This window comes from Lontra canadensis, unplaced genomic scaffold, assembly GCF_010015895.1.
Source record: "Lontra canadensis isolate GAN:19392208 unplaced genomic scaffold, GSC_riverotter_1.0 scaffold167, whole genome shotgun sequence".
NCBI lineage: Eukaryota > Metazoa > Chordata > Mammalia > Carnivora > Mustelidae > Lontra > Lontra canadensis.
In genome coordinates, this window is record NW_022631161.1 from 582,190 (window position 1) to 610,089 (window position 27,900).

Consider the following 27,900-nt stretch of genomic DNA (forward strand, 5'->3'; position numbering starts at 1 on the left):
ACTTACTTCGTTGTGTCACTAATTTAAAGCATATTTATTGAAAGACACAGTACAGAAGTCACTTAACAAACAATAAGTAAAATACGCTATTCAGACTCTGTATCTCAAAGAGGCTGTATTGTGCGCTAGTTTTCCAGAATCTTTTACAAATTACTCAATGAAATAAAAACCAAAACAAAACAAACAAGTTTCTTTTGAAAAGGAAAAGGGTATTAAAAAAAATAAGCCAACACCCAATGCTGGTAATAGAAGTAAACAAACATGAAATTCTGGAGAGAATTAAAAGATAATCTGAAGAAAACAAAAACACTAAACTTGAAAAGGCATCTGCACTCCCATGTTCATGACAGTATTATTGACAGTAGCCAAGATATGGAAACAATCTGAGGGCCCACAGATGGATGAACACATAAAGAAAATGACACACACATAAACAGACACACACAGTATACATTATTCAGCCACTTAAAAAAGGAAATCTTGTCATTTGCAACAACATGGATAAACTTGAGGGCATTATACAAGGTGAAATAAGTCAGACAGAGACAGACAAACACCGTATAACCTCACTCACAGGTTGAATCTAAAAAAATAAATAAATAAACAAATGAGCTCTTAGACACAGAGAAAAGATCAGTGGTTGCCAGAGGTGGAGGATGGAGGGGAAGCGAAATGGGTGAAGTGGGGCAAAAGGTACAAGCCTCCAGCAGGTAAGTCACAGAGATGTAATACAGAGCATGGCAAATATGGTTAATAATACCATACTGTACATGTCAAAGCTGCTAAGAGAATAGATCTTAAAAGTTCTCAGGGTGCGTGGGTGGCTCAGTGGGTTGGGCCTCTGCCTTCAGCTCAGGTCATGATCTCGGGGTCCTGGGATCGAGCCCCGCATCGGGCTCTCTGTTTGGCAGGGAGCCTGCCTCCCCGTCTCTCTGCCTGCCTCTCTGCCTACTCATGGTCTCTCTCTCTCTGTCAAATAAACAAATAAAATCTTTAAAAAAAAAAAAAAAGGTTCTCAACACAAGAAAGAAAATACTTGACAGATGTTAGACTTAGGTCCTTTTACAATAAACACAAATATCAAAGCATTATGTGTACAGCTGAAACTAATACAATCTTTTATATCAGTTAAAAATTTAGAGGATAATCGGGGCGCCTGGGTGGCTCAGTGGGTTAAAGCCTCTGCCTTCAGCTCAGGTCATGATCCCAGGGTCCTGGGATCGAGCCCCACATCGGGCTCTCTGCTCGGCAGGGAGCCTGCTTCCTCCTCTCTCTCTCTGCCTGCCTCTCTGCCTACTTGTGATCTCTGTCAAATAAATAAATAAAAATCTTAAAAAAAAAAAAATTTAGAGGATAATGATGAATTTGAATTAGGCAAAAGATTAGATATGTAACATAATCCAGTCCATAATAGGTCTATGTAGACACAAGAAACAGCTTTCATGAAAATGTTTTAGTCCCTGGGTTCTCCCAACAGTGTTTGGCTTATCAAGTGAGAAATGCAGCTTTAGTGGAAGTTTTAAAGGCAATAGAGCAAGGATATGCAAATAACTCACTGGAAATAAGTTTATGAAGAAAGGTGGGAGCCTCTACAAACACTTCCATATTCATCTTGAAGTTATTACTAGCCAACATCAAGAGTCTCCTGTGTAAAATTATTCTGAGGGAAGAGATTCACTGCCAAATGGTCTGGATATATTAGAAATCCAGATTAAGAAGAGGCCAATTTAACGGGTTTGTATTACAATTCTTTTATTCATCAGTTAAGTACAAAGTTTACAAATGGTTATTCTCTTATTTAGGAAAAAAAGACTATATATTTTTTTCTGTAAAGAAAGCAATACCTTGGGTTTTAATGTTGATTTTTTTCTTTCTGCCATTTTTTTCTTATGTATTTGCAGCAAAATGTTTATGCCACTATAGAAAATGAATGGAGCAGCTAAACCAAGACTAACAGCTAAGATAAATTTATGCAAAAAGCAGGTGTGTGAGTATATGTGCACTGATGAGATGAGAAAACTGACAAATTACACTTAGAAATAAAATCTAATTAATTTATACATTATTTATACATTTGAAGATTTAGACAATTACTGCATTTTCATTGTACATTTCCGTCTTTCCCTTGGTGAACAAAACCGTAAGAGAGAGTTATATTAAAATACTGCTCTACGGCACTAATTTTGAATGAGCCAAGAAATATATAAACAAACATGCTTTTACAAGTAAACAACTGATACATAGTGGTCTGGTTATCTATGGGTTCTTGGTCTGCCCATCCCTGCTTTTAAATAGTCCTGATAACAACACCTCACGTCCTTGGAGAAATTTCCAGATTCATGTGGTCCTGCTGTCATTAGTTGTACCACCATCCTCCCACTCCCAACAATGGGACAATCTAGGATTCTGCCCTTGGAAGGAGAAATCATCTTTCTGTTAAGATAAATTAAGCCACAGGCGCCTGGGTGGCTTAGTGGGTTAAAGCCTCTGCCTTTGGCTCGGGTTATGATCCCAGGGTCCTGGGATGGAGCCCCATGTCAGGCTCTTGGCTCAACAGGGAGCCTGCTTCCTCCTCTCTCTCTGCCTGCCTCTCTGCCTACTTGTGACCTCTGTCTGTCAAATAAATAAAATCTTAAAAAAAAAAAAAAAGATAAATTAAGCCAGTAAGAGGCTAATCTGCTGCTTCCTACAGATTTTTTTTTCCAGTAGAACAGAGGAAGTAAAAAATCAAACCCAATGCAGAGGGCAGCAATCCTCAAAAACAGAGAGAGCTGCTTGAGAACCAGATCCTAGGCAAGACAGAAGCCAGTCCTACTGGTTCTCAGCTTCCTAGTGACATGACCTGTATACTTTCTTTTTTGTTCAAGTTTGAGTTGAAGCTCTGTCGTTAATTACCCGTGCACAATTCATGTTACTTATAACTTCACTGTACACTTACTTATTAAAGCCGGGCCCTTAGGAAAGTTTATTGCATAATAAAACAAAAATTCTTTCCAGAAAAGCTGGGGAATAGTTACTAATTAAATAAAAATCATTATATACGAATGGGAAGTTTTTCAATAATGGGAGAATATATTAAAAATAAGCATATCTTTTTAGGGTTACAAAAGTAACAAAAAGTGAACTGTAAGAGGTAGTTCAGAACTTACTATAAAATCACTACAATTATCAACATCATTTTATAGATGTCTAAAGGTAAGCGTTGTTATATTCAAAAATCAATTCTCTCCTCACCTCAACTTAGCTATCTATGAATATGTAAGTGTATGTATACATATAAAACTTTTTTTTTTAAAAGAAAGAGTAAATATACAGATTTCACTGGTTTTTGCAACAACTTCCAGAAAGTGGGTTGGTTTGTCTAACCAACCCACACTCATATATTTGGGCTATGTATTGTATGACACTCTAAAAAAGCATACATATTATTATTCCTAAAATGACCCATATTCCCATGGATATTAAGATGAAACTATCTCAGGATATATGAGTTTTTATAAATTGTGTTGGGCTTTAAATCACTATTTTTTTTATCTCAGGCAAAAAAAAAAAATTTAGGAAAAAATATTTAGGAACAGACACTTTTGCTAGAGCTCTTGCTAGAGCTAGCAACATTTCAATTTCAAAAAGTAAATTTGGATACCTATTCCGTAACTCTGAAGAGGTTCAGAAAAGCATAAAATACACACAGAGAGACTGATAAGGCAATTAATGAATAATGGTAAAACTTCAGGGCATTCAAGGGACCTTTGTTATGATTCTTGAAATTTTTCTGAAAGTTTGAAGCTCTTTCAACATAAAAGTTGACAACTTAGTATCACATTGTTATATAATTACCAAGGTATTTTATAAATATATTTATTTTCTAATGGCCCATTTTTTGGAGATTTTTCACCTTTACCTTATTCATTTCTAAGAACTCTAAGTTTACAAAGCCTTTATCTGATTCACAGATTTCCAGAAAGCAGTCTGCCTTTCACTTTAGCTTATGGTGATATTTTCTGTCATGCAGTCAAATCTAGCTAATGTTTCTTTTAAGCACTTTATTTCATTTGATGGTCGTAATAGGCCCATTTCCAGGCTCAACAAATATCTACTTATATTTGCTTCTAGCTTAGAAAAACGAGAAAAGGAAAAAGTGATAAAAAATATATGGTACAGTAGAATGGGAAAATTATTTCATTTACCTATGTCCTTAACTGCTACTCAATTTAAAGAAGAAAATGAATTTGGTAAATTATTTATTTTAAAGTGTCTTTTAATCTTTGTAATATGACTTTGTAATTCATTGCTATGGTACTCATGTAGTTACCACAAAATGAAAGATGCAGACACAGCATAAGCAAGAAAAAAGAATTCAAATATTTGCACCAAACCTATAGACATAAGACTTCCATAAACTTTCTTTGTATGTTGGACAATATCTAATTGTAATGTCAACATAAATTTTGTCTAAAATGTAGAGCAACCTAACAGTATCCTGCCTTTTAGGAGTTGGTTCTTGTGGATCACGGCATATTCACAAAGCCAGATAAACCTACGGAAGCTATTCTCGGTAAATGTCCTTGATGGAAGCTTCCCTTTCAGTACGCTGCTCTGGTTAAGACAACAGCGTTGGCTCAAAACTAGATTGGTTAAAGACGCAGCTCTGCTCTGAAATAGTTGTGTGATCTAAAGCAAGCTACTGAACACGTCTGTGTCTCAGCCTCTTCGTGTGTTACCTAACACAGTAATAATACTTTGGGAAAGACTTAAGCAAGTTAAGACACATAAACCACTTGGAATTATGACTGGCTCATTCAAAGCACTCAACACATCAGCTGTTTTTTACATCTGTTTTGCGTAGATGAGTCTCATCTAAAAACCGTATCCGCATTTTAATCAAAGGGAATGAAAACTACAAAGAGTTTGAGATTAGAATCTCAGAATCATGACTCCACTGTTATTCGTCACCAAGTGCATGTGTTGCTATACACACAACAGAACAGATAAATATATAACACAAAAGCTACTAGAAATGCAGAGCCAACTTCATTTAAAAGACATGAACAGAAGCTTTTCAAATACCTTTTTCAGAATCAAATACCTCATGTATGACAAAAATAAAAGTGCAAGGAAAAATTTGAGAATGTGAATTTTTTATAGTCACAAAACAGATACAAAAATTTGCCACTGACTTACCCACACAAAAATCATAAACATATTCAAAATATTGCAGGCAGTGTTCTTTTATCACAATATAACAAAATAAGAAATAAAAATAAAACAGAGACAAAAATCTTATAACACCTGAGAATTAAGAGTCATTGATAGGGCAAGTGGGTTGCTCAATAGGTTGCTTCGACTCAAGTCATGATCCCAGGATCCTGGGATTGAGTCCCACATCTGGGCTCCCTGCTCAGTGGGGAGTCTGCTTCTCCCTCTGCCCCTCCCCACTGCTTGTGCGTGTTTACTTGCTCACTCTCTCTCAAAAATAAATAAATAAAATCTTAAAAAAATAAAAGAAGTCATCAATAATCCATGGGTAGAAAGAAATCAAAACTAATTACAAATCATATCAGTGGTATAGATATAAGAATACATCAACCCAAAACTATAAGCTACAATGAAAGTAACATTAAGAAGAAATATTACAAAGCGGGGGGTAGGATGGTGTGGCTGGATGATGGACAGGTAAAGAGTATGTGCTATGGGGAGTGCTGTGCATTGTATAAGACTGATGAATCACAGACCTGTACCCCGAAACAAATAATACATTATATGTTAACTATTAAAAAAAAAAAAAAAACCTGAAGGGACACATAAGTCAAATGTAGTCTGGGACCCCTAAGGAGGTCCAATCAAACCCATCCATTGTCTGATGGACCTCATTTCCAATTCGGGTTTCTTACCATTAACAAACCCAGAAAAAGAAGAAATATTACAGTCTTCTCTCCTTTTATTATTAAAGAAGGAACTCACTAATCTTACTAAAGGAAGAAAATACACCGTAAAATCTTACAAAAACAGAAAAACGAGCTGAAAGTGGTGAAAGAAACTGATCAAGATAAAAATCACAGATTAAGGAAAAAATGAAGTACAATAGCCATTAAAACAATCTAAAGGCTAATACTTCTAAAAGCTAAATAAAAGAGAAACATCTTTTGAGTATGCTCATAGGGAAAAGAGTGTGTGCGAGAGTGATTAGAAAGGACAAAAGACATAATTCAGAATAAATTAAGTATTTAAGAATATATTCAGGTATATGGCAACCAATTTGTTAACTCAAGGGAAAGGAATAATTACCCCAAAAAGATAAAAGTTATTAAAAAAAAGTTATTTAAAAACTGAACCAAACAGAAAGAGAAAGCTTGAATAATTTCCATAAGAGCTTGAAAGAAGGGTTTAAAAGTTATCATTTTTAAAAAGACCAGGAACAGGTGGTTTCACCAATGAGTTCATTCTAATTTTTAAAAAGCAAGAATTCCAATATTAGTTGAACTATTCCAGGCCATAGGAAATACTAAAATCTCTACTATTCATTTGGTGAAGTTAAGACTATCTTAGTACTCAAACCTGATAATAGAAGTATAAAAAATACATAAATTATAATTCAATGGCCTCAGATAAAATTTGAGCAAAATATCAAAAGGAGAATATAAAATGATCAAGTGGGGTTCATTCAATGAATACAAGAATGGCTCACTATGGGAAACATTCCATCATCAACAAATTGAAGGATAATCTAATTATAATAATAAATGACAAAATAGTATTTCATAAAAATTAAGTCATTCCTAATAAGAAGAGGTAATTTAGTTACCATACAGAAGTATTTAAATATAACACTTCACAAAAACATTAATAGATATAGAAATAATTAATCCTTAGACTTCACCGATTAAATGTCTGAGATACTCTTACTATAACCAAATGCCTAAATTAAGATAAAGTTTGGTGGCAGGAATTGAAAAAGATGAACAGGCTTCAAATTTTCTACATATACATAGCAAACACACATACACACATATACATATCTATGTACATGCATTCACACACATAAATATTACCAAATCCATACATAAAAAACGTATGTGTAGCTCCTCACAGAAAATATATACAACATACATAATTATACATTTGTGTTTATTCTACGTTAAAATACTAGTTTACCTGTTTGGGGAGTCGGAACAAAGAATTCTTATAGAAAATGTCCTTAGCCTGGCTCCATGTACCATCGATGATGATGATTGTGGAAGGATAAATAGGAGACTCTAATATAAATTCTTCCAAATTAGCAGCTTCGGCCCCTGGATATAATATTAATGTATCAGACTTCCGACAAACAGTTGAAAGTTCAGGATCTCTAAAAATTTAAAAAGAAAATCCTCTGTTAGCTTGTGAGGGGAAAAAAGAAGTTTAACTATTCTTATTGTAGTTCCTTCAAAAATACACATCAAAGCATTTTGGTACTGGAGATGTAAGAAAGAGTCAGACAGCCTCTGTCTGCAAGCAACAAAACAATCTTGAAAGGAAGGAAACAAGTTAGAGAGTCTATTAAAGACAATAAATGGCATCTTCAAACTGATTAATGGCATCTACAAAAATGTACATCAAGATCTTATTTTACAATGTCCCTTGAGATTGGGATCAAAGTGAAATGTTGGTTTTCACCACTCCTAATATACATTGTACTGAGGTTCCCAGTTATTGCAATAAAGCAAGAAAAAGAAATAAAAGGCATAAAGATCATTTGCAGGTGATAGTACTACTTCAATAGAAAGTTCTAGGGAAGCTACAAAACAATTCCAGTAAGTAGCAAATAAATTTAGAAAGTCACCTGATATAGGGTTGGTACACAAAACCCAATTGTTTTCTTATATACTAGAGGCAAAAAATTGAAGGTAAGTATTTTTTTTTAAGATTTTATTTATTTATTTGACAGAGATCACAAGTAGGCAGAGAGGCAGGCAGAGAGTGAGAGGGGGAAGCAGGCTCACTGCTGAGCAGGGAGCCTGATGTGGGGCTCGATCCCAGGACCCTGGGATCATGACCTGAGCCGAAGGCAGAGGCTTTAACCCACTGAGCCACCCAGGCGCCCCTGAAGGTAAGTATTTTTAAACTCCATTTACAAAGGATACCAAAAGCAGTAGGTCTCTTAACCATTTCTGAATGGTTACATCATGTACTCTTAAAAAAAAACTTAAATTAATACCATTCAATTGCCAGATTAATAATTAATTAACAATATCAACTGGCTTTAGTTTAAAAATCCATTAGTAAATAATAGTTTACTGACTAAGCACCATATTAGGCTCCAAAGGAAAAAAACAAACTACTTAATATAATAGATTCAAAATGGGATGAACTATTTGAAAACGCATCAAGATTCTCATCCACAACATTGGGGACGGTTTTGCTACGGTGAGGAAAAAAATAATAATAATTTTTTTTAAAAGAAGATTCTCATCCACAAACACGTTGGTGGAGCTGTTAGATAGCCAAATGTCAGGAACGACCCAGACAGTTTAGATACTCATCACTTTTGCAATGAAATAAACTGGATCCAAGCTGGCAGATGGATCAAGTTTGGATATACCTACATCCACCTACAAATTACAAAGAGACTTTATGTGAACGAAATGTCACAATGTAAATGATACACACGCTCCCCATGCAAAGGGCTCTGGATCTCATGTGCATTCCCAACAAAATGGCAAAATTCACACCAAGCCCAGAGCAAATCTCATCTCTGAGGGCAAGGCAAAGAAAATTTTATATGAGAAAAGTGTTCCTAAACAATAGTTACCAAGAAGGGAAAAAATGATTTTATAAAGTTCTAACATGATATTATTTTCATAATTTGAAACTAAATAATAAAGGAACCCAAAATAATAAGGGAAGAGAAAATTTTGGTCAATTCCCTGGGATGGAAGCTAGTACTAGCCTTACTTAGCATTTTCATAAGTGGACTGAAAAACAAATTCCTGTATTTTCAAAAGAAATTAAATTTTGCATCTAAAAATATACTTAACTGTGCAGGTAGGATCAAAATAATTAGTGAAGGCTTTGTGAATGGGCAGAAAAGCAAAAAAAAATATGCTTCAAAGATAAAAGATTTGCAGAAAAATTTAAATATATACATAGTATTTAATATAAATTTATGATAATGGGTTATATAATAAGATCCAAGAACATTGTATGTGAAGTAAGATCCAAGAACATTATAGAACCTTGAGTGAACTTACAAACTAATGGGCTGCTGCCCCTAAAAATACTGGGCCTCAATCAAAGAGTTATTTTAAACATGACAAGAGAAGGCATCCTTTAAAAAAGATATGATCTGGGAAGCCTGGGTGGCTGAGTTGGTTAAATGTCTGCCTTCAGCTCAGGTCATGATCCCAGGGTCCTGGGATCAAGTCCCATATTGGGCTCCCTGCTCAGCGGGGAGTCTATTTCTCCTGGAAATGCCTGCCACTCCCCCTGCTTGTGCTCTCTCTTTCTGTCAAATAAATACATAAAATCTTTTAAAAAAATTTTTTTAAATGTGATGTGCCTATAACAAGAATACTAAATACAGTACTAGTCATCATGCCTTAGGAAAGCCTTAATGGGCTAGAATTGGATAAATATGTGTTCATTTACATAAATGTATATCATATATAATTGTTAATTTAAGAAAAGAAAGAAGAAAAAACACAACTAAATCTAATACAAATCCTCTAAAATGAAATAAACAGTACATATATATGCCTTTTAGGCTCAACATATATTCTTGTAGAATTGAGATAATTCCTCTGTTTATTACATTTTGGCCTGTGTTTTCTGAGGGTGTTTTTGTTCATGTTTTGATTTGTCCTGTATTATTTTGAAGAAGAAGGCAGAACTTAATTTTTTTTTACCTCTTCCAATGTACCATGCTCTGGGTCTGATGGATAAGGTGAAAGACACCACTTTTTAAAGATCTGTGTAGCTATGACTTATTCTCAATTTCCCTAAAAGGTAATTTACCTTTCTTCACTGAAGCGACGACCAATCTTGACTTTACACTTGTCCTGGGGGAGGCATGCTGCTAATAGGGGAACTGTCCGCAACACCTTGCTTTCCTTTAATTACAAAATTAATTAAGACATAGATTTTCACTTAGACAAACACACTTTTAAAACTCATGATGAACATGATTCATTACATGATATATAACTTCCACAAGACTTTTATTACAAATCACAGTTTAATAAAAAGAGCCACAGTTTCTCTGATTTATCAATATTAAACATAAGTACACATTTTTATTTCACTTGGGTGTGTTTAGAGATTTACTAATCAAATAAGATTACATTAATTTAAATAATAGTTAAGATTATGAAAAATGAAATCTGCATTTAACTAAACTGAATCATTTATTCTGACAAATTATATTTCAGTAATAATTACATTTTATAGTACATCAACTTGAAGATAACTGCCTACATCTTTATGTCCAGAAAAGAAGGAAGTGCTGAAAAAGAAAAAGTCATGGGGCCCATCAAACTGACACAGAAGCCAATCTTAAAGAGTTCCCAATGACCAAAATGGTACAATTTGAATAACAAAGTAAATAGCAAAGTACCTGGATTATGACCCAAAATAAAAAAATAAAAAGGAGAGAAGAGATAAAATTCCTTGCAGAAGAATTCCAAGTAGTAAACATAAGTACTCCCTACTCCAGGAGGTGGAACCTAATGTCTCCTACTCACCTTAATGTGGGTTGGATTTACAGGCTATGTCCAAACAATAAAGGTTATAGAAAGGGGGAAAATAAAATAACCTTAGAGCAGAGAAATCTGGTGACCATTCCTGTAAATTCCATTAACTATCATCAGTGTTTTTTTCCAACATCCTAGCTTTCAACACTAAAAACCACCTTTCCTGTCCCAAGAATTCTATCCTTTATCCTAGTGTACCCAGCTGATGTGCTGGTTTGCCTGAGCCTGCCTCTTCTTGGTTGTTTTAGTCTATAGTGATCAGTCACTGTCTGGCTCGTCTCCACTGGCCCGACTGGAAATTTTAAGCCTGATGTAATAAGTGCCAGGAGCCCTCTCTGAGCAGTTCACCTACATACAGACAGACCCCTGTTACCTTTATCAGTTTATGTAACACTGTTTATATATATCCTCACAGCAAATAATGTGACCATTATGGCACATTAATACACAAAGCATATTAACACACAAAAGGGTGATGTTTCATACGAATTTACTGAAGTAACCCAAAATAAGTTTATAATTACATTACTTATGTTTATAACAGAAACAAAAATTATGGTAGTAACAGTATTCAACACACACACAAATACATCCTTCAGGGACATTTTTGCATTAATCTTTTTTGTCCTAGGTTTCTGAAGTGCTCATTAAAATAATATGAAAAAGTAAATCTAGAGATGCCAAGAGTAGTTAAATTAATCTACCTAAAACTTGGAAAACAAAAGAGGAGAGTCAGATTTGTTGGGATTTGCAACTAAAAAGAACATGTAGCAAGCTAGAGCTGTGAGGAGAATGAAACCGATGTGGAGCAGCTCCTATGGAGAATGGGATGAGAGGTAAGAGGAGAGGTCTGGGACAGTCTCCAATATGTCCTATTATTTTCTTCCCTCCTTACTGTCACTATGAGACTATGACACATACCACTTAAACCACGCTCCAAACTTCTACCAGCATACATATATATATAGAATTAAATAGTGCAGTGTCAAAAGATTTATAATGTTCCCAGATATACTCCCCACTACCACTTCCCAAAGGCAATCACTTTAACTCTCTCAACTATTTCTTCTAGTAGTTATCTCCATATTTGTATAAAACATGTGTGTCTTACTATCAATTTTAAGTATTATTTACAAACCACCATTTATTATCATCATCATCATAGCTGACTCTAATATACATAATTCTAAGTACATTATAGAGAGATGGATAGACAAACTGATTCATTTACCGCTCGCAATAAACCAGTAAAGAAGTATATCTTTTATCATGTCCATTTTCCTAATGGTGAAACTAAAGCACAGAGAAGTTAATTAACTTGCCTAGGGTTACAGTTTACAGAGCTATTAAGGCTTTACATTCAAGCAGTCTGGCTCCTGAGCCCTTATTCTTAACTAAAGGCACTGTATAAGCACAACCTCTTATAATAAATAGGGATTTACCTTTCTTCCATCATGCCCTAACATCACATATTCTCATATTTTTAGTTAAGTCAATAAATAGTGCTTACATCACTATGGCTACATAAACGCTATACACAAATGAAGGCCACATCGTGTCACAGAACATTTCTTCCTTATAGATATTTTTCACACTTTTGAGATAACCATTACATTTTATTCTTACTTTTCTCCATACATATAAGTACTCTTTGAAATGCTCCATCATATCACCTCCTTATCATCTATTCCATCAAATCTTCTTTTCCCAAAGCCTCCTCCTAAAGCCTATCTAAATGGATTTCTATCACTTTTTAGGGGGAGTGGTCAAATTAGAATGCTCATTTAAAAAAAAAAAATGTGCTGAGATTAAGCACAAGGAAGGCCAGTATTATTGAGTTAAATTAAAACTGGAAAGCTCCTTGGATGACAAGGAAAAACAGTATGGATATAGTTGTAGATACTTGTATAAAAGACATCTGTAGCACACACAGTTATAGAGGGATCACCTACACTGTGAACTAATCATGAAAAAAAGGAAGAAAGAAAGGAAGCAAAGGAGAGGAAAAACGAATGAATAAGATATCTGAAAGCATTAAAACTGCCAAAAATCAACGAAAACACCTACATTTTTTACCTTTTACTAATTTTTATTACTGAATTTAATAAATAAAATTATTATTAATTTAATCTTAATTATTGAATTTTATTATTATATTATATTTATACATAATATTTATTATGTATAGCTGACATACAATATTTTATTAGTTTCAGGTAAAGAACATAATGATTTGACAATTCTATATATTACACAATGCTCACCACAGTAAGTATGTAACCTTCTGTCATCACACATTATTACAATATTAATAACTATATTCCCAATGCTGTACTTTTTATCCCCATGACTTATTTACTTTACAACTGGAAATGTGTACCTCCTAACCCTCTTTAGCTGTTTCACCCATCCCCCTACCACCTTCTCCTCTGGCAACCACCAGTTTGTTCTCTGTATTTATAAGTATGTTTCCGTTTTTTTTTTTTTTATTTGCTCATTTGTTTTGTTTTTCAGATTCAACGTATAAGTGAAATCATATGGTATTTGTCCTTCTCTCTCTGCCTTATTACACTTAGCATAATACACTCTCCAGGTCCACCCATGTTGTACAAATGACAAGATCTCATTCTTTTTATGGCTGAGTAATACTCGTGTGTGTGTGTGTGTGTGTGTGTGTGTGTGTGTACCACCTCTTCTTTATCCATTCATCTATCGATGGACACTTAGGCTGCTTCCATATCTTGGCTATTGTAAATAATGCTGCAATAAACATAGTGATGCATGTATCTTTTCAAATTAGTGTTTCCATTTTCTGTGGGTAAATACCCTCTGATGGAATTAATGGTGAAATGGTATTTCTATTTTTAATTTTTTGAGGACACTCCATAATTTTCCATAGTGGTTATACCAGTTTACATTCCCACCAAAAGTACACAAGGGTGCCATCTTCTCCACTTGCTATTTCTTGTCTTCTTGATACTTGTCATTCTGACAGGCTTGAGGAGGAGATATTTCATTGTGGCTTTGATTTGCATTTTCCTGATGATAACTGACATTGAGCATCTTTTCATGTCTGTTGGTCATCTGTATGTCTTCTTTCAGGTCTTATGACCATTTTCAACTGGATTATTTGTTTTTTGATGTTGACTTGTGTAAGTTCCTTATATATTTTGCATATTAACCTTATTAACCAACAATAAGATCTATCATTTACAAATACCTTCTCCTATTCCATAGATTGCATTTTCATTTTATTGATGGTTTCTCTCACTGTACAGAAGTCTTTAATTTTGGTGTACTAACAACACTATTACACTATTTTTTGCTTTTGTTTCCCTTGCTTGAGGAGACATATTCATAAAGACGTTGCTAAGGCCAGTGCCCAAGACCTTACTGCCTATCTGTTCTTTTAGGAGCTTTGTGGTTTCAGATATCACTTTTAGGACTTTAATCCATTTTGGGTTTATTCTGTGTATAGTATAAACAAGTGGTCCAATTCCACTATTCTGAATGTAGGTGACCAGTTTTCCCAGCACCATTTACAGAAGAGACCTTCTTTTCCCGGTTGTATATTCTTGCCTCCTTTGTTTGTAAATTAATTAATTAATATAAGTATAGGTTTCCTTCTGGGCTCTCTATCCTGTTCTATTGATCTATATGTCTACTCCTGTGCCAGTACCATAATACTGTTTTGATTACTACAGCTTTGAAGTATATCTTGAAATGTGAGATTGTGATACCTCTATTTTTGCTCTTCTTTCTCAAGAGTGCTTTATCTATTCAGTGTCTTTGGTGGTAACATACAAATATTGGGATTACTTGCTCTAGTTCTGTGAAAAATGCTAGTGGTATTTTAAAGGGTATTGCACTGAATTGGTAGAACGCCTTGAGCAAATATACATATTTTAATAACATTAAATCTTCCAATCCATGAGCATGGTATATCTTTCTATTTGTACCATCAATTTCTTTCATCAATGTCTTATAGTTTTCATACTAGAGGTCTTTCACTTCTTTGGTTAAATTTGTTACTAGGTATTTTACTCTTTATGGTGTAACTGTAACTGAGATTGTTTTCTTAATTTCTCCTCTGCTACTTCATTGTTAGGGTATAAAAACACAACAGATTTCTGTATTTTATTTTTGTATCATGCAACTTTACTGAATTCTATTATTGGTTCTTATAGTTTTTGGTAGAGGCATTTAAGGTTTTATGTAATTCCATGTCACCTCAAATAATGACAGTTTTACTTCTCTACTACCAATGTAGAGGCCCTTGAAAACATTAAAATTGCCACAAATTTTTAAAAAACCTGTATTTTAAATACTATCTTATGTCTGGAACCACAAAATAATAACCACTATTACACTATTTTTTTGCTTTTGTTTCCCTTGCTTGAGGAGACATATTCACAAAGATGTTGCCACACATATACTGCAAAATGAAAAAAACATTCATCATCATCAAAAGTCGAGTTTTATCCAAAACTATTATGGTCCATAAACTATCATTTTTTACAACTCTGAGCTGCAGAGCGTTGCAAATTTAAATACAGCAAAATAATGCTAGTGACCAAATTGTTCAATTGTTCAAATCCTGACAAAAGCATGATGTAACACTAAAAAAAAAAAAAAAAAAAAAAAAAAAAAACAAACGCTGCCCAACAAATGGAATATTCGACAATTTGCAGTAAAAGAATAAGTGTTTCATCATTTGGAAAAGGAAGAAGACAGACTGATACCTTTCAAATCCTTATTAAGGATTTCAAAGTGGCAAAAGCTTCAGAAATTTAAGAAAAAAATTATTCCTTCTCCAAAAGTCTGACTCAGTAGATTATATCCTGAGTTCCCAAATGCTAGAAGAATTTTAACTTCAGTTAATCTAAACCCATTCTGTACCATGCATCAAGTAGTTTTATAATGATTATCATTTATGGTTCTCAATGAAATCCTTCCCTCCCTTCTTTCATTACTGCAGTTAATCATGAATTACAAACATACATACACACCAGTACATGAACAATTTTCACCTATACAGGAAAGTACTAATTAAAAAATCCTCATCTACAACATATATACTTAATATATACATATCTGCTCTACTCATTACAGGAATAAAATTTTATTTTATACATTCATTTCATAATACTAAAATACTGGCATTTCTACTTTAACAAGAAACATTAAGAAATACAAGCTATGATTAAAATTTAAAAAGCAATGATTTTCTTAGTTCTTCACTCACAAAATTTCATTTTTTCTTCACACAGAATCATTGGTGTTCTAAATTTCTATACTATTCAATTACCATTTTTATGAAATAATACGGTTTTATGAGATAACAGTTTTTAGGTCTCTAAAGCATATGACATGACACTATAATATATAAAAGAAACTTTTTCTCAAAGACAAAGCATTTATCATCAATTTATTTTCAGAAATGTTAAAGAGCTGGAAGGTATAAATATGTTCATCAGTGTGTTTCCTCTTACATACTAATATTCTATTTGAAATTATATATTTTACAAATCTTACCTCTGCTGGATGCTGAATTATGTATAAATGAGTAGAGATGTGCAGAGGATGCAATGGTAGAAATGGACATAAACATACTTTCTGAGGCCGGCTACAGGGCAGGAAAAAAAAAAAAGAAAACCTGTAAATGTTTAAAATACAGTGATAAAACAATAACCTAAAACTTGAACATAATCCCTCTTCTTTATGTAAAGAGATTTGCTAAAGCTGCATTCTTTTAAATGAAACACCAAGAATGAATTTAATCAATTAGACTTTAGAAATGTGAATTTGGAAAAAGATTCAAGTAAATTCTGCACCATCTATATAAATCAAAGTACCTCAAAAAATCCTGTCTTAGTTATCATAAGTGAAGAATACTCATCATGGTCTTTTTATTCTTGAAGCAACACTTCTACTAACTGGCATTCCAAATCAAGAATAGATCCAATATCAAAGAGAAACCTGGCAACTCTTCTAAATCATCTGATATCAGAAGGAATAAAATGATGATAAAATATAAGAATATAATTACCACCTAGAAGAGAGTTCTAATCAAACTTGCCAATTAATCAACACAAAGAGCTTACCAACATAAAAAGAAACCCTAATGGGCCACCAGATTATATTTAGCAGAAATTATATCTACAGAATGTCTTATCCATTTATTTTCCCTATTATTTGTTTTTGTTTTACTTACTTCTTAGTGCTTTACTATTGTTTCAGTAACACTTAATGACATTACAAAATTCAAATGGAATAAAGTATGTATTTCCACCTCAGTCCTCCAAACTAGGGGATTCTCTTCCCTAGCGGCAACCAATGACCAGTTCCTTGTGTGTCCTTCCAAATGTATTAGAGAAATATACAAGAATCTTCTACCATTGAATCCCATATTTGATATGTGTTTGTAATATGAAATTCATCAAGCAGCCAGACATCATGGGAGTAAATTTTCATGACAGATCACTATTACAGGCAGACGTTACCTCCCATTACAACAGCACACAAATGAATGTTGTATTAAAGGGAATTCCCAACAGCATACTGTTACTACTACAAAACTGACTGCTATCAATTCCTTTCTCAGTTTAACTTATGTAGAGTTATACCCCAAGGTAAGAAATTATTACATTAATAAACCACAGAGTGGGAGTAAATTGGTTCAACTGTATCTACCACCTCATTCTGTAAGAAACTGTCAAACCTATGTTCCTGCTGAAGAAATTATCTAAATGATATCTTAGAATAGAAATATACCATACAAGATGATCCCATCTCCCCTTTCCACCACTGAACCTAGAATAGATGGTTACCCCAAGGAAAACCAACATGCTCCCTTCCCATTGACGTCTGAAATGATTCAGTATGATTACTCTGCCGTACAATGGATTCCGATTCAGGAATGCAAGCAGATTAAGAGAAATGAAGAGCATCTTTCAGGGGTCACGAGAAGACTAAACACAAGTAAATACAGAGAGGAGCAGAGAGTGGTTGATGGAACTATGTATACTGACAAAGAGATCAAGGGCTGCAATTAGAAAAAAAAGATAACTCACTGAGTATAAAGATGAAGAAGATGAAGTACAAAGATTTGGATTTTGTATTTGAAACCCCATATGACTGAAATGCACAATCAGATGTCATTAAACTTTTCTTATAAAATGTAATTTAATAACAGATGAAGCCAATTTAAAAATTCAGAATTAAAATGAGTATCACCAGGGCACCTGGCTGGCTCAGTCAGTAAAGCATGCAGCTCTTGATCTCAGAGTCATGAGTTCAAGCCTCACGTTGGGTGTAAAGATTACATAAATAAACTTTAAAATATATATATTAAGAATGGATATTACCTTAAATGTCTGTAAGCTGTATGACAGGCTATGAAAGAATGCAAAAAATATCAACTATCCCATGAAGGAAACATCCACATATCAGAAAAGTCAAAGAACTGCAAAATCCAATCAAGTAAACAAGCCATGTAGACACTGCAGATTTCTGCAGGCAGAAAACCACTAGGTAAAAAAAACCCTGAAAATAACATCTTTAGTTCCTCACCTATATAGTGAGTACAAAAGTCCTCAGTATGATACTTGAGATAGTGCAAAGAACTGCTCAGATTTTGGTAGCTCTGGTTTTCATGTCTGACCCAAACTGTTACTCAAAAAAGAAAAAACTAATAAATTGCAATTACCCAGAATCATAGTTTCCTTCCTGGGAACACATCTTTGAACTTTAGGAAGATTTAGAATTAAGTAGTTTGGAGAGTTCCACTTCTAGGATGAAGGGAAAGTGCTTCACAAACCCAAAGTCCAGTGAAATAAGCAAAGCTGACAAAAGCATTTTTAAAAAACAATCACTGAAAAATAGAAGCACCCTATGACCCACCAATCGCACTACTAGGTATTTATCCAAGGAATACAAAAAAACCTACTTCGTAGGGATACACTCACCCGCATGTTTGTAGCAGCATCATTTACAATAGCCAAATTATGAAAGCGGCCCAAGTGTCCATGGACTGGTGAGTGCATAAAGAAGAGGTGGTATGAATATACAACGGAATGTTACTCAGCAGTAGAAAGAATGAAATCTTGCCATTTGCTACAACACGGATGGAGCGAGAGAGTATAATGCTAAAGAAAGTAGGTCAGTCAGAGAAAGAAAAATACCATGTGATTTCACTATTATGTGGAATTTAAGAAACAAAATAAAGGCGGGAAAAAGAGAGAGGGAGGCAAACCAGGAAACAGACTTAACTATAGAAGACAAATGGTTGCCAGAGAGGAGTGGAGTAGGGGGAATGGGGGAAATAGGTGATGGGGATGAAAGAGGACACTTATGATAAGCATGACAAGACCAGGTGATATATGGAATTCTTGAATCACTGTATCAAACACCTGAAACTAATAGAATACTCAATGTTAGCTAACTAGAATGAAAATTAAAAGTTTAAAACAAACAAAAAAATCACTGAAAGTCTCTGGAAACTGTCCTAGGGATATATTCAAAGGAAGAAACATTATTCAAGAAAATCTACTAAAACTTGGTATTGGTACAGTTTGTTGGCATCAGAGCCATAACCAATTTCCTACCTTGCCCGGGCTCAAGTCGACAAACTCCCCTCCAGGTAGGTGTGGCCAAGAGAACAGAGCTCCCTCTCAGCTCTTAATAAGGCTTAGCCCATATGTCACAAAAAAGGCAGGCCACCAGCATTTCTCATCCCCTCCAACTCCAAGCAGAGGAGGCTATATTCCTGGTGAGGGTGGCCCAGAGAACAGCAGTGGCCTTCCTCCACACAGCCTCCAGCTATAAAACAGAAGTTTAACCACCATGCAGGAGGCTGGCTGGCGACACTGGAGCTCCAAGAGTGGTCAACCTAGATTGTTCATGGGACAGAAGTTCTACACCAGAAGCAGCATGCCAGAAGCTAGTGCTCAGCTCTGTGCCCAGAACAGTAGCTAGGAGAGTTTGCCCAAGGGAGGCAGACTCTAAGAAAAGAGAGCTCTGAAGCTCTTCCCAAAGGAACCCAATTCATTTGAAACAGAGCATGAGCAGGTTCAAGTTTAAGGGTGCTCTCAAAGATAACAACTCTGCCCCCTTTTAAAAAAGATTTTATTTATTTATTTGCAACAGAGAGAGGGGGAGAGAGAGAGAGAGAGAGAGCACAGCAGGAGGAGTAGCTGGCAGAGAGGGAGAAGCACGCTTCCCGCTGAGAAGGGAGTCCAATGTGGGGCTCGATCCCAGGGCTTGATCCCTGGGATCATGGCCTGACTGAAGGCAGACACCTAACCGACTGAGCCGCCCAGGCACCCCGATAATAACTCCTCCGATAATGAAGACCAGCAAGCTATATGATAAACCAGCTAGATCAGCAAAAAGAACCAAGGAAAAGAGCTAAGAGGAGAACAGCCACCGTCAGAGCAAACCTCAAAGGGTGACCTCAAAAACCATCCCTGCCTGAATGTAATTGGATCAGACTGTTGAGAAATGTATAGGCTAGGGTACTGTATAGAAATAATAGGACAGGGGCACTTGGGCGGCTCAGTGGGTTGAGCCTCTGCCTTTGGCTCAGGTCGTGATCTCAGGGTCCTGGGATGGAGCCCTGCGTCAGGCTCTCTGCTCAGCAGGGAGCCTGCTTCCCCCTCTCTCTCTGCCTGCCTCTCTGCCTACTTGTGATCTCCATCAAATAAATAAATAAAATCTTAAAAAAAAAAAAAAGAAAGAATAGGACAATCAGCTGGTAATTAGTGGAGCCTAACAAGCAGGATGTGATACTAAAAGAAGATGTCAGCTTGAGAGAAAGATCTGGAAAAGAGACCTTCAAAGAGAACCCTGCTAAAATCTTTGTGATACTGGTGATGTCTGCACGACTCAGCTAATGTAACAAAAACCTCTGACTTGTATACCTCAAAAGAATGAATGTCATGGTATGTGAATCATATCTTAATACAGCTGTTACTTTTAAAAATGTAAAAATGCAGTAGAAAAGAATGTTCAACCTAATCAGTAAGAGAGAGGTGTTCTGGTACTATCGGCATTATGTTATCTGAAGGCGGCCTTCCTTTCCTACAATGGAAGCTGCAGGAGGGCAAAGACTTGGCCTTTTCAATTTTCACAGCAGCACCCAGCACAGTAAGCTATCAGTAAAGACTGCTGAATACAGGAAGCAAACTTTGCATTCCCTCTTGTCTCTACCTCGGGGATGCCTTCCTCCTCCCACACAATTTCTTATCCTATACCTTCACTTTTTAACATATCAAATATTGATCTCTCCTTCATTTCTTCTCTAGTACTTGAACGACTAGTTTATATTATAAATGAAATTCAGAATCTCATATCTCCCTTCGCTGTAATTTGTGATCATTCTGGTAAGCGGTAGCACATAAGCAGCAAAAATATTTACTGAAGAAAATAATTACTTAAAAAAAAGAAAAGAACATTTTATGTGTACATACCATAACTATGATTTAAGCTAAAACTAATTGTTTTGGCTTCTACTTTGACAGGCTCATAAAACATCATTACCTATTTATTTTAAAGCATGTCCCCTTTATTAACCTAATTCTAATTCCAATTAGCTCAAACTAATAAAAGTACAGTTCTTTAAAACACTTTGCATTCCAATTGATCAACTTTATGTTTAGTGAGTTACTTTACAATATACATGTGTGCTTATTTGTTACTTTAACAGCCATTTGGCTCATAATCTCCTCTTTCGTCATGGTCTCCAACACTGCACTGGTGCCTCGCTGTCCAAGTGTTAAATCATCTTTACCAAACTACTGGGTAGGTAGCAGAGTACCTGTTCTCCTCCTTCTAAAACCCTTTCCAAAGAACAACAAAGTCTCCCTACAACCAAATTTAACTCCAGAAGCTTTAAATATTTTAAATTGATAATGGATTAAATAATTTATAAATTCAACAAATCTGTATTCAAATGTTTACTGTACACTAACTATGTGCCAGACATTAGGCGCTTGGGACAATGAAACAGACAAAAATTCCTGCCCTCATGGAGCTTATTTGTTCTGTCTGTGCCAGAAAGAATTTAGAAGTTCCTTGCTTCCCATGAACTACTGTGGTCGACAGGAAAATAGATACCAAATAACTACACATCAAAACTGATTATTTATAATAGTAAACATTCATTTTGAAATAAAAATCATGGGGTGCCTGGGGCTCCTGGTTGGCTCAGCTGGTTAAGCATCTGCCTTTAGCTCAGGTCATGATCTCAGGGTTCTGGGATGAGCCCCAGTGTCCTTAGACTCCCTGCTCAGCAGGGAGTCTGCTTCTCCCTCTCCCTCTGCCCCTCCCTACCACTCCTGTGCTCTCTCTCACTCTCTCTCTCGCTCTCTCCGCCAAATAAACAAATAAATGAAATCTTAAAAAAAAAAAAAAGAAGAAAAAAGAAAAAAATCAAGGGGCACCTGTCTGACTCAGTCAGTAAAGCATGCAACTCTATCTCTGGGTTATGAGTTCAAGCCCCACATTGGGTAGAGAGATTACTTTAGGTAAAATCTTAAAAAAAAAATAAATAAATAAAAGCCAAGCTACTTCTAGAATTTATGTAGCTCTGAAGAACAAATATTAATATCTGAAGAACTATCAACTGGTCAGTTGGGTACAGGTATAGGGAATAACTATGAAGACATGTCACTGACAAGGTCATTCATTATCTTGCTATGTGATCTTGAGCACATCACAGGTTTTCATGTAGGTTCTGGGGAGTAACTCCTGATTTGGAGGCAAAGGTTATAAAAATATAATCATTGAAGCCTAGTAGTTTTCAGCTAATTTATAATAGAACGACCTAAGTAAGAGTTGAGATTTTTCTCCCTTCTATCTTTGCAATGCTTTGTAAGAGTAGAAGAGAGAAAAATTTACAATGCATTGCAAATGTACTATAAATACTGTTTTCCATCATTGGGATTTATCTTCTCTGAAATCTATACAACCCCCCAAAAAAATAAATAAATAAAATCTATGCAACCCAATTAAGGTTAATTACATTCTTAAAATATAAATGGAATTTTCAAATAATTTCCCTGAGAAAATGTAATCAAATAACCTTTTTCTTCTTTTCTCGTTAAGGATGTAGGAATAAATATGTAGGTTTCCTGTCAGACTAAGACTTACTGGCATCCTCGGTGAATGCTGTAATACGAGAGTAATCTGTCACTCTGGGCATGCTATCTCTGACAGGCTGTAGGCAAATAAAATTATATATGATAGAAGTAGAGATGCTAGGACTTACAAAAAACACCTTCCAGAAGTTTAATTAAACTCTTATATTCACTGAAAGCTATTTTTCTCATAGTACTGATTTTAATCAAGAAAATCTCACACAGCCAAACTTTAAAAATTAGTGAGTAGGTTTACAAGAATTACTATTTTTATTTTTTTTAATATTTTATTTATTTATTTGACACAGAGAGAGTGAGAGATCACAAGTAGGCAGAGGAGCAGGCAGAGAGTGAGGGGGAAGCAGGCTCCCTGCGGAGCAGAGAGCCCGATGTGGGGCTCGATCCCAGGACCCTGAGACCATGACCTGAGCCGAAGGCAGTGGCTTAACCCACTGAGCCACCCAGGCGCCCCAAGAATTACTATTTTTAAAAGATTTCTTTCATCCACTATACAAAGGCAAATGTAGAACCCAGAAAAATAGTGTACCTCAAATTTCCGAGTACTCAACAAAATTTTTATAGTCCCAATGGAGTGAAAAAGCAAAGAACAAAGAGTTTCATAGCTTTTCAATAGATTAGTTGAATAGATACACTGCATTACACAAAAAAATGCCACAAAAAAATGCCAACAACTTTCTAATTTTAAAATAAGCTTTGAAAAACTAAATACCACAGTGCCCTCTACTGTCACTTTAAAAAACTTACTCTATAAAATAAGCCAGTTTTCAAATTTCTTAAACTACATTCAATATAACCAATGAAAGAAGAAACGGCTCTTCATTATTAATTTCTGAAAAGAAATTAAAAATAAAAATTTAAAAATATATGTATATTATAATTAGATTTTTATATAATAAATACAATGTTAAATAAATTTTCACATCCTAAAGGGAATAAAAACAGGTAACATCTACCATGTCTGACTACTTCAAGTATATATAAAAATATACTCTCATGTCCACGAGGGTCGCTTTTATCACTACCTTGTTTTATAACTTCTTCTAGGAGTAGAGGAAGGCTAAGCTTAGAAAGAAAAGAAAATCACTGCTAGAAGAGAGAAAGTAAATAAATGAAACAAGATGGTATCGGGAGGGAGACAAACCATAAGAGACTCTTAATCTCACAAAACAAACTGAGGGTTGTCGGGGCAGGGAGAGGGGGGTGGGGTTATGGACATTGGGGAGGGTATGTGCTATGGTGAGTGCTGTGAAGTGTGTAACCCTGGCGATTCCCAGATCTATACCCCTGGGGCTAATAATGCATTATATGTTAATAAAAATTTTTTTTAAAAAAGAGAGAGAGAGAAAGTAACTCTGTAAGAGAATCTCTTTAGATGAGACCTTCCAGAAACCTGTGCCCCAGAGGGAATGTCTACAGCTGTGATTTCCAAAGTGGATTAAATAAAACGATCCAATGGGTCATTACCACTTTACTTTGAATTAAGCGTTACTAATATTTATTATATGGAATAACGCTTCCTCCTTGGGCTGATATGTCATATGGTAATATGTTAGGATACATGACATCCTGATCGAAAAAGAGGCCTTCCTCTTAACATGAAGTGTTAACAGTGGCACCCACAAATTCTTGAGCAAGGAATCCATTTCTTCATTGTTATCTTCAATTTCTTTCATCAATGTTTTATAGTTTTCAGAGTACAGGTCTTTCACCCCCTTAGTTAAGTTTACTCCTAGGCATTTTATTATCTTTGGTGCTATTGTAAGTGGGATTGTTTTCTTAATTTCTCTTTCTGCCACTTTATTATTAGTATATAGAAATTCAACATTTCTGCACATTGATTTTGTATCCTATGACTTTACTTAATTCATTTATCAGTTCTAGAGGTTTTTGGTGAAGTGTTTGGGGTTTTTTATATATAATATCATGTCATCTGCAAAGAGTGAAAGTTTTACTTCTTCCTCACAAATGTGGATGCCTTTAATTTCTTTCTCCTGTCTGACTGTTGTAGCTAGGATGTCCTGTACTTGCTGAATAACAGTGGTAAAAATGCACATCCTTGACCTGTTCCTCACCTCAGGGGAAAAGCTCTCAGTCTTTCCCCACTGAGTGTGTTAGCTGTGGGTTTTTTATATAAGGCCTTTGTTAGTTATGTTCCTTCTCAGCCTACTTTGTTGAGGGGTTTTATCATGAATGGATGTTGTACTTTGTCACATGCTTTTTCCTCATTTAATAACATGATCATATGATTTTTATCCTTTCTCTTATTGATGTGCTATATCACATTGATTGATTTCCAAATACTGAGCCACAGTGGAACAACCTGGAAATACTTCCCACTTGATTGTGGGTTCTTTTCAAAGAAGCAGCTCCTGGTTTCATTGATCTGTTCTACTGTTTTCTTAGTTTACAACTAAGTAACTTTAAAAAACAGTATAAAGATTAGCTGAACTGTGGATTCACATCTTACTATCTTTAACAATGAACTTCACCAAACACATGCCTTATGCCTCAAACTAATGGATAATGGTAGCATGACTTCATCACAGTAAGCGAAACATTTTTAAGTGGTTTAATTCATGATTGCCTCTTCCTTTTTAAAATCTTTTTCTGTGTGTGTGTTTTATGGGGCAACCCATACATTATTATGTAATAAGTACAAATAAACATAGATAAATGTGTCTGGCTACTAGAATTTCATCCTAAATTTTTTAACTAACTGTGGTACATAATCAAACTAATTCAGGAATCAATGGCCTGTTCCAACGATAGGAACTATAATCAAAAAAATTGTTAGTAAATTTCATTACAATTAAAGAAGGCTTAAGAGGAGCCAGATGTCAGGACAACAAAGCCTTACACTCAGAGAAAGGACTATATACATCAGCTATATAAAGCCCCTACTAAAATTGCAATGCAAAGTGACAGATCAACTAAGACTGAGAATCTTAAGTAATTGTTGGGTCCCCCCAAATTGGGTACCCCAATAATGGGTCCGTGATTAAAGGAGTGAGACTGATACAAAGCGAAGGTCAAGCAAAGCTTTATTTCACACCAAGCATCAGGAATCAGACCGACCGTCAAACAGACCGGTCGGGGCACCCCTCCAGAGAGGATGACCCCTCCCTGCTTTCCAGACTAACTTTTATAGAGCAAAGGCCATGTGGCTGGGCCTGGCCACACACAGATGGCCAATGAGATTGTAACACACACAGGAAACTCCACAGTGATGCTAGGTGACCAACTGAATTACAATTTACCCTAGTAGACATTTGAACCAGCCTATCACCTAGGTCAGAATTGGCGCCCAAAAGGTGCCCAAAAGGCAAGGCCCCTACTCCTTGGTAACTAGGAGACAGTATGAGCCCCCACTGATTGACTACCTCCACCTGGCCTGCCCCACCCTTGTACTTGGACTTTGTTACCTGGGACTGGTTTCCCGGACTTGATTTTAAATAAGTCCCGGGGGGGGGGGGGGGGGGGGGAACAAGGTCAATTTAAGTAAAATGGCAGTTCGACAGGGGTGGGGCTGCTCTGGCTGATAGGCCCTTACAGTAATCATAAAGTAATCATCTATATTCAATTGTCCTACTATTTACTTTCCACTTTCTCCTGTCCTACAGAAATATAAATTGTTACCAAAAAATAGCAAAACATCTTTCTTAGTAGCAAATTAAGTCACTCTTGCCTCTGCAAACTTTTATTTTATACTTTCATAATCTGTCTTAAATATTAGTTAGATAAATTTGCTCTCACACTCAGTTCACTAGAAATTTTAGAGGAAACAATCTCTCAATCATTTCCTATGGCCCAAGCTATGCATTTATTGGAAATGGGGTATTGAACAAATAATAACTTAATGAACAAAGAATATCCACATGATTTATCAAAGTAAGCCTCAAAGTCTGTGTGTATCAGAATCCTGTTTCTTATCCACTAACGAAGGAAAGAGAATTGCATGAATGTCCATCCTGACAAGCAAGGAATCAAACACTAAAGTGGTCCCAAGGACCAGCTATCCTCATTAGAGAAATTTTACAAAGCATAGCATAGACTTAAGAGCCCATTTTACTAGGAAACATTTTCATTTTGTTTATTCTTTCCTTTCCTTTCCATTCCTAAAAACCGTATTTTAAAATACAAATTTTTATGTAGCTGATTCAATAAGGAAGTATTCCTCAAAATTTTATACAAATAAAAATCTTGTATAAATTCTCAAGAGACCTGAGATTTTTTTTTTTTAAGATTTTATTTATTTATTTGAGAGAGAGAGAGAAAAAAAAGAGAGAACAGTGGGGAGCAGCAGAGGGAGAGAGAGAAGCAGGATCCCCACCAAGCAGGGAGCCCGATGCGGAGCTCGATCCCAGGACCCTGGGATCAATACCTGAGCCGAAGGCAGATGCTTAACAACTGAGCCACCCAGGTACCCCAGAGAATTTGCTTTGATATGAAAGAGAAAATATCAGGTTTAACTTAAATATTTACTTAAATACTCAATACTTAAATATTTAAGAGAATATAATAATGTTATGGAATAAGCCATTGATTTTGATATAATTCAAAAAGTGTTTGTCATCAATGTAACATTTATCTGTAGCTGGAAAATGAATACTTTTGAAAGCATCAGGATGACAAAATCTCCATCATGAGGCAATTTATTTATGGTGACCTACAGCACAATACATGTAAAATTATTTACTTCCCCTTAATCTCTGAATCTAGAAAAACTACTCTAACCTGGAAAAAGTTAACTAAAGCAAAAGAGACCAATTTCATAAATAATAATGATTATTTCATGGAGGAGGAAAAGAAAAAAAAGAGGGGAATAGGGAAAAGGGGAAAGGAGAAATGAGATGAGGAGAAAGGAGGAAAAAGAAATAAAAGAACAAATGAGAAAAGCAGAGAGGAAGAATTATTTCTTAAAGATTTGTAATTTGAGAGAGAGTGCAAGAGCGCATGCACGTAAGTAGGGGGTGGGTGGGCCGAGAGTGGGGAATCTCAAGCAGACTGCACACTGAGCA

General features: G+C 35.3%; 1 protein-coding gene across 2 annotated transcripts in view; it reads right to left on the minus strand.

Moving 5' to 3' along the window:
* Positions 1-27,900, minus strand: part of DTWD2 (DTW domain containing 2) — a 100,489-nt gene that overhangs the window by 62,024 nt on the left and 10,565 nt on the right. For both annotated transcript variants that reach the window (XM_032845609.1, XM_032845608.1), the window contains exons 2-4: positions 16,260-16,350; positions 9,991-10,085; positions 7,153-7,345 (exon numbers count right to left, since the gene is read on the minus strand). In XM_032845609.1, the coding sequence (XP_032701500.1) occupies positions 7,153-7,345; positions 9,991-10,085; positions 16,260-16,350 (379 nt within the window). The remainder of the gene's footprint in view (positions 1-7,152; positions 7,346-9,990; positions 10,086-16,259; positions 16,351-27,900) is intronic.